This window comes from Zootoca vivipara, chromosome 11, assembly GCF_963506605.1.
Source record: "Zootoca vivipara chromosome 11, rZooViv1.1, whole genome shotgun sequence".
Classification (NCBI taxonomy): domain Eukaryota; kingdom Metazoa; phylum Chordata; class Lepidosauria; order Squamata; family Lacertidae; genus Zootoca; species Zootoca vivipara.
The window spans coordinates 55,287,831-55,300,473 of NC_083286.1; the positions used below are offsets into that span (position 1 = coordinate 55,287,831).

The following is a 12,643-nucleotide window of genomic DNA, read 5'->3' on the forward strand; positions in this document are numbered from 1 at the left end:
CGAGTTACAAATCAGGATTAGGAAGGTAACCTTTGTATGAGGAGTTGACTTGTTAAGCGATAAAGCAACCTTAGACTTGTTTAAGTAATTTCTGCTTTTGTTGTGACAGGGACTTTTTGCCAGGAGGCAGAAGGGATTACACTGTGCAAGTTCAGCTGAGGTGACTTCAACTTATTTACATAAATGTATAAATGCCTCTTTCAATGGAGTACATTTTATTGTGCTGCCATTCAACAATATTCTTTTCTGCAAACAGGTTATGCCTGGCAGAAACCAGCTGCCCCCAAGAAGATAACTACCCTAGTAGCTTGTGCATAAAAGTAAATGGAAAGCTATTTCCATTGCCGGTAAGCTGTTGAAATTTTTGATGGCACATCTGTTTTAAACTTCTTGTAATCCTGACTTGCCAGCCCAATGGGTGCTATACTGTCCTGATCCACTGGCTGAAAGGAGGGCTCGTGGGAGGGGTTGGGTGCAGGGATACCAAAGGATGTTAAAAACACCAGAGTGATCTCTTCAAGTGCTTTATTAAAGAAGGTGTAGACTTACATCAAAGCAGTGTGCCAGTTCTCATAGCTTTTGCAGACACATGACAGACTCCGCAGCAAGGAGATGTATACATTCTTTATGCAACAAAGAAAGCATACATCATTTAACCTTATTAGCTGAGGGCATAGGTGGCAAGTACCCAAACCTTACTGATAGCTGCCCTTTCCTGGGCTTAGAGCCCAGCACCCCAGGCCCCACAGATAAGGGTAACATCAAAGCTAGCCAATTAGCCTATATCAAAGCAAGTGAATATAAACATATATGAGCTCATTGCTGTAACAACTACCAATGAATTGTGGGGTTATCTTGACTACCAATATGGCGCTAGCAAAGCTTCCAGAACAGTTCACCTTTGGTTCAATGCAAATACTGGTACCTTCTGCCACACATCTCTACCGGTAAATGTGTCTAGAATGAAAGTTATGGAACTAAATAACTAGTATTTGGATCTGAGAACAAATACAGTTACAAAACTTGGTTGATGCTGCATCAGTGTGCATTATTCACAAAGTAGATTTGGAAATCCTTTATTCACAGCTTGGAATTTCCCCTAAATTCCTTCTCTGACTTAGTTACTGGTATAGTGCTATAGCCAAGTTTGATTTCCCAAAGCAAAGCTTCAAGTAAACTAACTAACTTTCTTAGGGAACTTCTTTCATAAAAAAGTGATGCGGTCTTTTCTTCCCTCCCTCAAACTTAAGTTACTAAGGCCGCAATCCTATGCAGTGGTACCTCTGGTTAAGAACTTAATTCGTTCCAGAGGTCCGTTCTTAACCTGAAACTGTTCTTAACCTGAAGCTCTACTTTAGCTAATGGGGCCTCCTGCTGCCGCCAGAGCACGATTTCTGTTCTCATCCTGAAGCAAAGTTTTTAACCTGAGGTACGGTACTATTTCTGGGTTAGCGGAGTTTGCAACCTGAAGCGTTTGTAACCCAAGGTACCACTGTATGCGCATTTGGGAATAAGACCCACTGAACCCATTGAGGCTTACTTCTGAATAAACATGTATAGGATTGTGCTGTAAGGTTCAATGGAAAGAAATGGATGCTTGGCAAATGTTTTAACTTCCATTGAAATCAATGGGACTTTAGTGTTTAATTTTAGCTTGCATATGCTCTAACTTACTAGAAATTGCAGCTTTTTGAGCAGTCTTCAAAGAGAAAATATATATAAATGGAAAAATGATTTTTGTGTCTCTGTTTTTTAGGGATATGCTCCACCACCCAAAAATGGAATTGAGCAAAAGAGGCCTGGGCGCCCCTTGAATATTACATCTCTAGTCAGGCTATCTTCTGCAGTGCCAAATCAGATTTCTATTTCCTGGGCATCTGAAATTGGAAAGGTAAATTAAAATCTTTCTGTCTTGCAGAATGACTTCATGTAAAAAAAATATGTAGAATTGTTCTGAATGAAAAGTGTACATCCTTGCCTTGGGTTTCTAGTGACCTACGTGCAATGAAACAGGAGGGTTGGCGGCTAGAGCACAGGTCCAAATGTGGGTGAGGCTGCACCATTGTGCCTACCACATGGTGGTGAAGAAGAAAGCTTACTTCTCCACCATCGCTGCGTCTGCAAGTAGCTGCCCAGCAGAGCTTTGCCTAGTGGTGAATTGGCTTTTGTCATCTGGCCTAGAGTGCATTGCTCTGACACCCTCAGATGCCTGCTGGACAGAGATGACTTGGCCGCTGTATTCCCTGCTTTGGTAACTTCCAGATTGAGTTATTATAGAGTTATTATAAAGTGCTCTAAGTACCGCTGCCCTTGAAGATGACTTGGAAACGTCTGTTGTCCAGAATGCAGTGGCAAGATAAGGCTGGGGTTACCTTCTGATCTTATCTAAACTGATTTAAAACCACTGTGCTGGTTGTTTCTGGGCCCAACTCAAGGTGCTCACGTTAGCGTTTAACACCCCAAGTGACTTAGGACCACAATGCCTGTAAGACCGCCTCCTTGCCTACAGACCCTCTTGGGTGCTCCTTCACCCACAGAAGCTTTGTGGCACCTCTGTGGCAGCTCCTAAATTGAGGAACTCCCTTCCCATAGTGGTGCATCTGGCACTCTCGTTATACTTCTTTCAGTGAATGCTGAAGATGCACCTCTTTATCCTAGCTTTTGGCATTTGAGAGGTATATTTTAGGACCCACCTTATTTCTGTAATTTTAGATTGTTTTAAACAGTTTTTAATATTGTGTAATAATGTTTTAATATTGTGTTTCAATAGTTAATTGTTGTAACTTGCCCTGGGACCTTAAGGTGAAGGGCGGATAATAAATTGTAATAGCAATAAATAACTAATTCATGCAAAACTCTTTCTCTTTCTTAACGTAATATGATCTGCTTCTGTGTGTCTGTCTGCTGTAAATAGAGGCTTGCTGTTGATGATGATTTGTATACCACCTTTTATCTGAAGATCATTTGTCCATGAAAAAGACCTTTTCATTCTTTCACATTTCCTCTCCTGTAGAATTACTCAATGTCTGTGTATCTTGTACGCCAACTCACTTCAGCCATGCTGCTACAGAGGCTAAAAATGAAAGGTATTCGAAACCCTGATCATTCCCGGGCACTAAGTGAGTAGATAATTCTTGTGTTTTTCTTCCTGTGGTTACATGTTTGTCTTGGGCTGTAGGTTTCTAATAAAAACAATTGGGTGGCTCCTCATCAGGGTGGTTCTTGGCAGACCATGTGGCTAAGTGTGATTACTACTGGGGTATTAGTGCCATAGTGCAGAAGAAAATACTTTTTTTATTTTTGAAGGGCTGCTTTGACATCTAATAGGAATCAAAAGTGTTACTTTGACTTCCTGAAGCATTTTACACTATCAAACCATGAATATGTATACTGAAAGGGGCAGTAGCTAGAGTGTCAGAGTAGGGTGCAGGAGGCCCCATCTTTAGATCCTTGTGTAGCCATAAAGCTTACTGAGTGACTATCTCTCAGCTTTGCCTGTCTTGCTTGCAGGGCTATCGTGAGAATAAAATAAGGTGGGAGAGCCATGTATGTCAATTTGTGATTATTTGTATATAACTAATAGCTGAAATGCAAAAGAAAGTTGCAAAGTAGCATCAGCTCCCCTTAAAACAGTGATATACCCAAATCCCATTTTTTAAAAATACTTTGCTTATTTAGATTGGTTTTACGGAGTTAACTTTGCTATCAACCTGTTGAAATTACATTAAGGGCAAAGTACTATTTCGTATTCTACTTTTACAAATTGCCGTACTGAAATCTCGGGAATATGCTAGGTCTAGAATAAACCCTGCAACAGTTTCTGAGCCTGGTGTTGAAGTGCAGATTTTTGTTTCTGCATACACAGTTGCAGAGGATTCTGGAGCTGTTCCAAATACCCAGCTGGGCTGGTAAAGAGAGTCTTACATCATGTCTCCCATGCTGCTTAAGTCTGGTGGCTGCCATTCAGAACTCTGGGGCACCTCTTCACCTTGCACTTAGATTTGCATAGGCAGCTGGTTGGTGTGAGAGCAAAGTCCCAGCAACATGTTCTAATCCACTGCTCTAAATGCATTCATTTTACAGATTTTATATAGCAATTGTATCATGGATGGGAAACCAGTAGGAGAAGTTCCAATGTGCAGCTTTGAAATTTTGGCAGTGCCATTATCATTTTATGTTGAAATTACAAATTCTTGAAATAGCTGGGCCGTATATTATTCTCTCAAGCTTTTAAGTAATCAAGAATTGCACATTAAAAGTTATAGTCCAGCAAGATATTAAAGCATTTGTTTTAAATCTTTCCCTCCTTCTTTTTAAAAATAATAGTTAAAGAAAAACTCACCGCTGACCCAGATAGTGAAATTGCGACTACCAGTCTGCGAGTATCATTAATGTGTCCCGTAAGTAGAGTTGGATAATAGCTTGGAATGATGTCTTACAGGGAAATTATTTGCTTTGATTAAAACACTTTTTATTTCAGCAAGGCTATCCAGACTCCTAACTTGGTCACATTTTTAAATATTTGCTGATTGTATCTGAGTATTATTGTCTTAAGTAAACTGTTCAGAGGTTATACATTTTTTCTGAACAAAATAAAGAATAAGAGGTAGACTCTGCAAATAAGTATGTCACTACAGTACTAATATAGGCAAGTTGCTATGGTTTGCATATTTATGTGGAATTTGGGTTTTAGTGTGGATTTCAAAGCCCCCTAAACTATAAAGAGAAAGCTGATAAGATGTTACTACATCTTCTAAAGATGTCTGGTAGAACTGGTTTTATTTTAATTTTAAAGGTTTTACTGTGTTGGTTGTTTTTTTTAAGCAGCAGCAGTAGTTGTTGTTGTTGTTTGAGCTTGCTATACACAGCTTAGAGATACTTTAATATATTAAGTGGTGTATAAATTCCCTGAACACTAAATACACACATACTGTTAGTGGGAGCCCTCCTAAGCCCAAAGAAAAGCCGCTTGATCCATTCACATACAGAGCTGCAAAGATTCTGAATCAAGGTGCCCAAATGTCTACACTTCCATCACCATCTCCACTAACATAACATCTCTAATGGGATCTGTGAAGTGTGCAAGTCTCATGTCCACGACATGTTGTGCTTTCAGTGGCATTTGTATGTGGCACTTTATGCAACACGAAAACTTCCTTCCTTGCTTAGAGCGTGTCATTTTATGAGGTGAAGCTTAATTTTTTCTTCAGTGAGAGGTCTTAAAATAGGTTTTTGGGTGTGAGGAATTAAAATCTGCTATTTTTGTGATTGGACAGTATTTAGCTTGGTGAGTCTACATTTTATGAAGAATTACATAAACTGCTTTTGGAAAAACCAACAATTTTTAATTGTCCCTTCTGAAAATGTCAGGTAATGCTTAATAATAATTAGAATATAACTGCAAGTACTTGGTAATCATTTTTAATGATTTCTGTGCAGTTTGACACACATTTTACTTACCGTACCACCATATTTTCCCTACAAAGCAAAACTAATTATATCAATTTAACAAAATATCTTAATTTCCAAGTTACTTTACAACTTTTTAGCACCCTTCATTTTTGGAATATGAAAGTTGAAAGATTCAGCATGCCCTACAATGAGTTTGACTGATCTGTTATGGAAGGCAATCTGATGGCTGAGAGGCTGTAATTTGGGGGTGGGGGTGTGTGGATCAATGAGGAGTTTGCCCCTTACCTAGGAAGGCCCACCCACACTTTAGATTGCTACGCATGTGCAGATCAAGGCTCCAGACTTTCACAAACAAGCAAGGATTGTATGGTTTTGTCTTTTTCATAAATGCACCCAATTCCATTCGCTAACAATGGCTCTCTCACCTCCCCACCCTTTCCTTCCATCTCTGCCTCCCTACCTTGGATGCTTTTCACTTTCTACGTGACCTGGTCTCTAGCTGGGGAAAATGCGGCTAACAATTCCCTGCCGTGCCGTTACTTGTACCCACCTGCAGTGCTTTGATGCTGCTCTCTATCTACAAATGAATGAAAAGAAACCCACCTGGATATGTCCTGTGTGCGACAAGAAAGCTGCATACGAGAGTCTCATCTTGGACGGGTAAGACAAGGAGGTGGTATCTCGCTTTTTCAGGTGGCAGTAGCTGTGCTCTTAGAACTATAAAAGCAGTTTGCTGCATTCAGTGAATTAACAGCAGGAGCTGCCTAGCAAGTAAGCTAGCATTGTGTCTTCCCAGAGGCGTGTGTTTGGTTATGGTAAAGCCATAAAGAATTGGAACTAACCTGCATTTGAAGCTTGGAACTTGTAGCCCATGACACACTCTACTCTTTAACCACAACTTAAACGATCACCAGCATTACCCATTTGGCCTATATAGATCTAATGTGATAAAAGGGTTATAACCTTTTAAATTGCCAACCAGCTTCTAGAGCTATAAACCTGGCTTGAGACGTAGTTGGCTCCCATCAGAGGTCTGTGAATGGATTTATATGATTGAGGTGACACGAAGTTCATTTATGAATGTGAGTCGCAGGGGATCCCAATCCTGTCAAATGGTTCCAAAGGCTGATGAATTAGCTGTTGTCTCATGGTTAGAATCTTTATCGAACCTTGTGGAACACAAGGATTGATGTGGGACTTTAAGTAAAGTATTAATCTGATTTATAAATTTTTAACTTTGAGTCATTTTGAACAATATCAAATGTAAAAATCCTTTGATCTAATATCTCAAACCTATTCTCCACAAAAATTCACCCTGCGTGGGTAGAAGCCTCATACCTTGCCAGGGTCAAAACAATTTGTGGTTCATTACCAACAACTCAGTCCCAGAATGAATACTGGTAGGACCCAACAGCAGCTAGTTAGCTGTAGCTCACATGGGTAAGAGCCATTGGGTTGGGGTGGAGCTGGGAGGACATCCTTTTGGAAGGGAAGCTTCTCTTTCTAAGGCAGCCATCACTCAAAGACACCATCAGAACAGACACAAACTAGTAACGTTTAATGCTCTTTTCCAGACTCTTTATGGAAATTCTAAATGAATGTTCAGATGTAGATGAGATCAAATTCCAGGAGGATGGTTCTTGGTGCCCTATGAGGCCGAAGAAGGAGGCTCTGAAAGTTGTCAGCCCGCAGTGCACCAAGGTAGAAAGTAAGTAACTTTGAATTCAGGTCATGAAACCCCTGTCCCAGTTGACGTGAGAACCTATCCAGGCTGACTGTTTACTCCTATTTGCAGAAGAGGCAGCAGATACTTTTGCCTCCTTGCAGTAATGGCCTCCCAGTTCCTTCACTATCTGGCTCAGAAGCTGGGCATGATTTTTTAAATGTGTCTCTCCAGAGGACAAATACCTACCTGGCCTATTCTTTCATATCTCCATTCATCTGTTTATCATGTTATTTATCTGTTAAGTCTTTCTCACTGCTATTTTTCTAGAAAAAGAGGTGCCAAAACTCAGCATGAACATCTCCTCAGTTCTCTTATAGTGGCAATGGCACCCACCTGAGAGGTGCCGGAACTGAGTTCCGACTGAAAAAAAAGCCCTGGTCTTGTTCTTGATTTCTTTTTCTGAGCTTCTTTCTCCCTACATAGGGACACAAAAAAAACCTAAACTTTTGTTTTCTCTCTTGCTTCATGCCTTCTTCTCATGGCACCAACAGGGAAGTGCTGTAGAACAAAGTCTTCCAAAACAACCCTGCTTCTGAAGAGTTACACTTCTGAAGCATCTGTCCTCCATGCCCTGCAAAGTCAGAAAGGGAACTCCTCTAGAGGCCCAGCAAAGCACAGCTTAGCTGCAACTCCACTCAGCTCCACTGCCAACTTCAACAAACAAGGGAAACTGCTGGTGGAAGTCCCTGTCAATGTGTCCAGACCTTCAGCTTCTCAGGTGCAGAACGGAGCAGTATCCCAGTTCTGGTCTGCCCTAGTGGAAGACTCTGCCCGTTTGCAGTCAAATGCCAAGGAAAAATGACATTCCTTTCACAGGCCACCAGGTGGCTGCAGAGAGTCATTGGTACTGTCCTAACAGTTCCTGTACAGCCGTGGGAATAGTTCCAAATGTCTGCCTCTCGTCAGGGTCCTGGATGCTACCCGTGCGTATTTGGTCAGAATGATGCAATTCTGCACCTTTTTCTGCATTTATCCTCAATGCTCAGTTCCTTGAGAGAAATAAAGAGCCATAATTGTTTATAATTGAGCAGCTGTGTAAAAGTAAGAAAGTACACCCAAAAAAGGGGAGGCACACGCCGTCCTCCTCTTCCTCCATGGAGTCTCCCTAGCCCAGTGGAAAAAAGTCACCCAGAGCCCCAGCATGAACCATGCTGAGTCTCTCTCAACCTCCTTTTCTAACTCAGGTGAGTTGAGGGTAATCTCCTGATTCACACTCACTGGCATGAGACAGAATTCTATATTTAAAAATCTTAAGGATTCCACAATAGTCAGTTTACTCCACTTCTGGATGTAGGTTCTTGGATTCAACAGCTCTTGTTAGGAGCAGGTCTGGAGAAAGAATCAATAAACAAAAGAACCCATAGGCTGCAAAGGACAAGAGTGAAGGGTTGAAACTTTTCTGGAACTTTAAACTTTATATCTGGGATTCTTCATGCCCCCACCCCCTTGGCCTCATTGCAGAAGAAATGGTGAGTCAAGCCTGCAGCCGAATAATGTAGTCATTCCTTTAATGGAGAAAAGCAGAGTAGCCACTCAGTTCAAACAGTCTGGCCACAAGGTGTCTGTGTCTGTGTCTGTGTGTGTTTGCAGGAGGGTAAACATCACCCCTGTTGCACTTTAGACAATTGCTTTGCAATTTACTCCTTTCAACCTTATCACCAAAAGTGCACATCACCTCAAAAGACAAGGAGATCCTATAGCCTTCGTTTTGATTGGTTGCACTTTTTCTTTCCAGGTTCCAGCATGGTCAGCAAGCCCTGCTCCATGCCAATCAGTGAGGTCAGCAAAAAGAAAGTTGACGTCATTGACCTCACAATTGAGAGCTCATCTGATGAAGAGGAAGATGCGCCTCCCAAAAGGAAATGCATATATATGTCCGACACACAAGCAAGTCCCACCAAAGGGTTGGTTAATTTTTCATGTGAATAATATTATCTGTCCTGGTTTGTTTATCTATCAGTTCCCCATCATGGCAGCTTGGGTTTGGGTTTCTCTTCTCTGCTTGTACATGTGCTGAGTCCATCTCTCTCCACTCTACCCCTGCTTACTTGGAAGCCTCTTCTCTAATTATTTCTTGTTTGATTAAAGATGCCCAAACGCAGCTAGCTGTGTTAAGGCAAGCAAAATTCATTTTTGAAGTGTCTGTCTGCAGGCAGATCAAATCCCACCCTGGGTTTAGGAATTGAGAAATGCTATTGCTTTAGTCTGTTTCAGAGGAACTCTTTCTCTCTACAAAGTGCTCTTCTAGCTCCAGAGTCCAAAATGGTGTGTAAGGTAGTTCATAAAGGAATTCTTGACCTTTTCTTCCTCTTCAAGCAGTGTGGATTACACTGGTTTTTGGCCACTGTAGATTGTATTCCTTCATAGAACAAGAACACCCTTAGGGTTTGCCAACTGCTGATCTATGCACTGAGTGATCTCCCTATGGTCCAATAGGAGGCAGGTTTTTAGAAGCAAGATTTGGCCAGGGCACGGACTCGAAAGGCCCCTCCCAATTCCCATTGGGAACCTGCCTCCTAGTTTCCCAGTCTGCTTTGCTCTGAGGGAACCAGGGTGTCAGGATACATAGGCTTCCAATCTGATGAATCAGGAGTGCTCTTATTGGCACACAAAGTTGGCGCTGGCTGCTTTTGGCCAGTCTGGTCTTTTCCTGCAGTGCAGGAGGACCTCTTTGGATTGCTCTTCCCCACAGCCAGAACAGAAGTGGTTAATCATTTTTTGACTGAGGACAGCATTGACCTATAGGGCTGCATGTCAGAGTGGGTGTGGATTTTGCTGTCTACACAGTTCAGTGTTGGGAGCTTTGCTCTGAAGTACTGTAACGTTTTTTTATGTGCTTGTGTGGTTGGATTCTGCTTTTAAAATCCTCTTTGACTGTAGTTCTAAAGAATGCATTTTGTGAATTGTCCTGCTGGCCTGCCTTGGGCCATGTTGGCAGGATGAGCATCCAAAGAGACAAAAATGAAAATGCTTACAATAAAGACCCACACTGGTTGTGTGTATTCTGATGACGGAGTCTAAGAGGGCTCAGCTGTGCACAGCTTACCTTCCTGCTGACTGCTGGGTTGTTTCTGACATTCCACCTTCTGTTTCACCCACAGGGTGCTCATGTATCAGCCGTCTACTGTACGAGTGCCTGGAGTGAGCACAGTGGACCCTTCTGCTATTCCACCCTCATTAACGGACTACTCTGTACCATTCCATCACCCACCAATATCAAGTATTTCATCAGATTTACCTGGTAAGGCTTCTTCTTCTGAACTTGATTCTGATATCAGTTGGGGCAGATATGACTTAAGAATCAAATCAGCATAGGATGAGAGGATAAAGGGTAAAGAGAGAGGATCATGTCATCTCATTTTTATGTCTTCTTGAGCAGGAAGGGAGAGGTAAAATAAAGTTATTCCTGGGTTTTCCCAGTTCTCGTCATCCTTCACCCTTGCACCACAATGTAACATTGAGATTTCTCCATGATGCCTCTTCTTTCAATGCAATGTTTTTTATTCTAGGTTTGGATTTTCTTTCTTTAATCCCAGTTGACCCACAGGTAAATATATGCATTACAAATTATTTATTTTTGCTTTTGTTGTTGCTTAAACTGGAATAATGTAGACATGAGTGAAGGGGGGCACTTCTGCTATCTGATAGTTAGATATGGGGCATTTTTGAAAATTATTGTGACTGCTCTCCCATGGTTCTCTGTAGCATTCACATCTAAGATTTGAGACTGATTGTTTTAACATCCTCTACGAGGTGTGGGTTAAAAACTTGAAGCAGTGGGAATAATTTCTTGAAGGAATGCTTCCATCATTTAATTTCATTGGCTTCTCCTTCCTTTCCCCTCCTACCCCTTTTAAGCAGGCCCATTAAGCACGCTGATGGTTTGTGGTTAGGTTACCAATAACCAATGATGTACTGAGATGACAGGTTCCTTGTAATCTTAGCATGCCTGTCTCATAGAGAGATTTCAGAATTACCCTTTTTGAGCCTTGCAAAACCGTATTAATTGACCTTGTCTTAACTTTGCTTACTCTAGCTTGGATGCTTGCACTTTTTCCCCCCTGTGTGTTTTGTCTCTCTTCCTTATCTGCACCATTGTTTGTTTCAAGCAGTACTGTCCTCCTATGTTTTTGGATAGTCTCACCTCGACGTTGCCAACAAGCACCACCCCCAGCAACATCATCACCTCCACCAGCCACCACGAGAGCAGCACTCGCGTTAGCTCCTCAGGCCGGAGCGAGACGGCAGTTATCACCAGCAGCAGCGGGAGCAACATTCCTGACATCATCTCTCTGGACTAAAAGCTGGCAAAATCTGCACAGGGTTTGTCCATTCACATGCCTAAATCCCTGGACTATCCGCAACTTGGACCTTATTTGGGGTATTTATTTGAAAGGAGCGGGGGGGAGGGAAACGCTTTGGATTTTTTTTTATTTTTTAACCCTCTATGTGGATTGACAGTACCACAAAAAGAGGGTGGGAAACTTGACTGGAAGGATTATATTTTTGGGGGGTTTTTTCCTGCTCAGTTTGGGAAGAATGTGCTCAGTTTGAGGATGCCAGCCCTTCAAGTTTGCTCTAAAGAAACAGACGTGGGTTTACTATGTGGATTCCAGGGCAGATTTCATATTTTGATTTTATTTTCTCGTTACATTTAGCAATAATGTGAACAGTTTTGTTAAAAATAAAAAGCACTTAATTTCTCTGGAATAACAAACGTAAGGACAAGAGGAAGCTGGCAATTTCTTCAGTGGAGGACAAACTTTTGTGAAAATAATAGGTGTATAAACTGTATGTTTGCCTCTTTACTTCTCCAGTTGCTTCACCATCTCCTTCCCAAATCTGGATATATATTTTTTCCTTTTTGGAAGCTCATGCTGCTTGGAGAATGTTCAGTTAACGACTGCGAAAAAGGCACAGAAATGTGGGGGGAAAGAATGCTATGCAAAGGTCAGCTTCAGAAATTTAATCCATGTTCACAAAACAAAGAATTCAAAACCCAGCAATTAGCTTTCAGGACAGGATTATCAGTTCTCCGTGGATGAAGGAAAAGACTTTCTGCTTTTTCAAGTCCTACAAAATGGCCAGTGCTTCAGATTTGCGTGTGGTGCTAAGCCTCTGCTGATTCAGCTTGTATTATGCCATATTTTGTAGCCACAGAAAGAATCTATGCCCATCATGAGGTAGAAACTGTTTCTACAACTGTCCAGTCCACATTAAGTCAAGTTGCTGCTAGGAAGATTGATCCTCATTCCCTTTAGAATAGTTATGAGAATGATTTACTTGACTGCATAGATGACATAGCATTTCAGATCTCTACTTTGGAAAAATAAATAAAAGCAATTTTCCCATTTGAAGAGGCTAATGAATGCTTTGGGTACTGGGGGTAGGTTTATACTTCGATGCAGCTAGTCCTGGTTCAGATTATTATTATTAATTTATACTCCGCCCATTGGGACATCCTGAAATTGTAGGGGGCTACACACAAAACCTGTCAATGTGCAA

General features: G+C 41.5%; 1 protein-coding gene across 5 annotated transcripts in view; it reads left to right on the forward strand.

Moving 5' to 3' along the window:
- PIAS2 (protein inhibitor of activated STAT 2) overlaps positions 1–12,495 on the forward strand; it is a 26,576-nt gene extending 14,081 nt beyond the window's left edge. For 3 of the 5 annotated variants that reach the window (XM_035100417.2, XM_035100420.2, XM_035100421.2), the window contains 11 exons: positions 110–160; positions 257–347; positions 1,757–1,891; positions 3,014–3,119; positions 4,327–4,400; positions 5,912–6,072; positions 6,987–7,120; positions 8,874–9,042; positions 10,240–10,379; positions 10,648–10,685; positions 11,248–12,495. In XM_035100417.2, coding sequence (XP_034956308.1) covers positions 110–160; positions 257–347; positions 1,757–1,891; positions 3,014–3,119; positions 4,327–4,400; positions 5,912–6,072; positions 6,987–7,120; positions 8,874–9,042; positions 10,240–10,379; positions 10,648–10,685; positions 11,248–11,439 — 1,291 coding nt within the window. In that variant the 3' untranslated portion in view covers positions 11,440–12,495. The remainder of the gene's footprint in view (positions 1–109; positions 161–256; positions 348–1,756; positions 1,892–3,013; positions 3,120–4,326; positions 4,401–5,911; positions 6,073–6,986; positions 7,121–8,873; positions 9,043–10,239; positions 10,380–10,647; positions 10,686–11,247) is intronic. The other 2 variants (XM_035100418.2, XM_035100423.2) reach the window with 2 other exon arrangements.
- Positions 12,496–12,643: the final 148 nt, after the last annotated feature.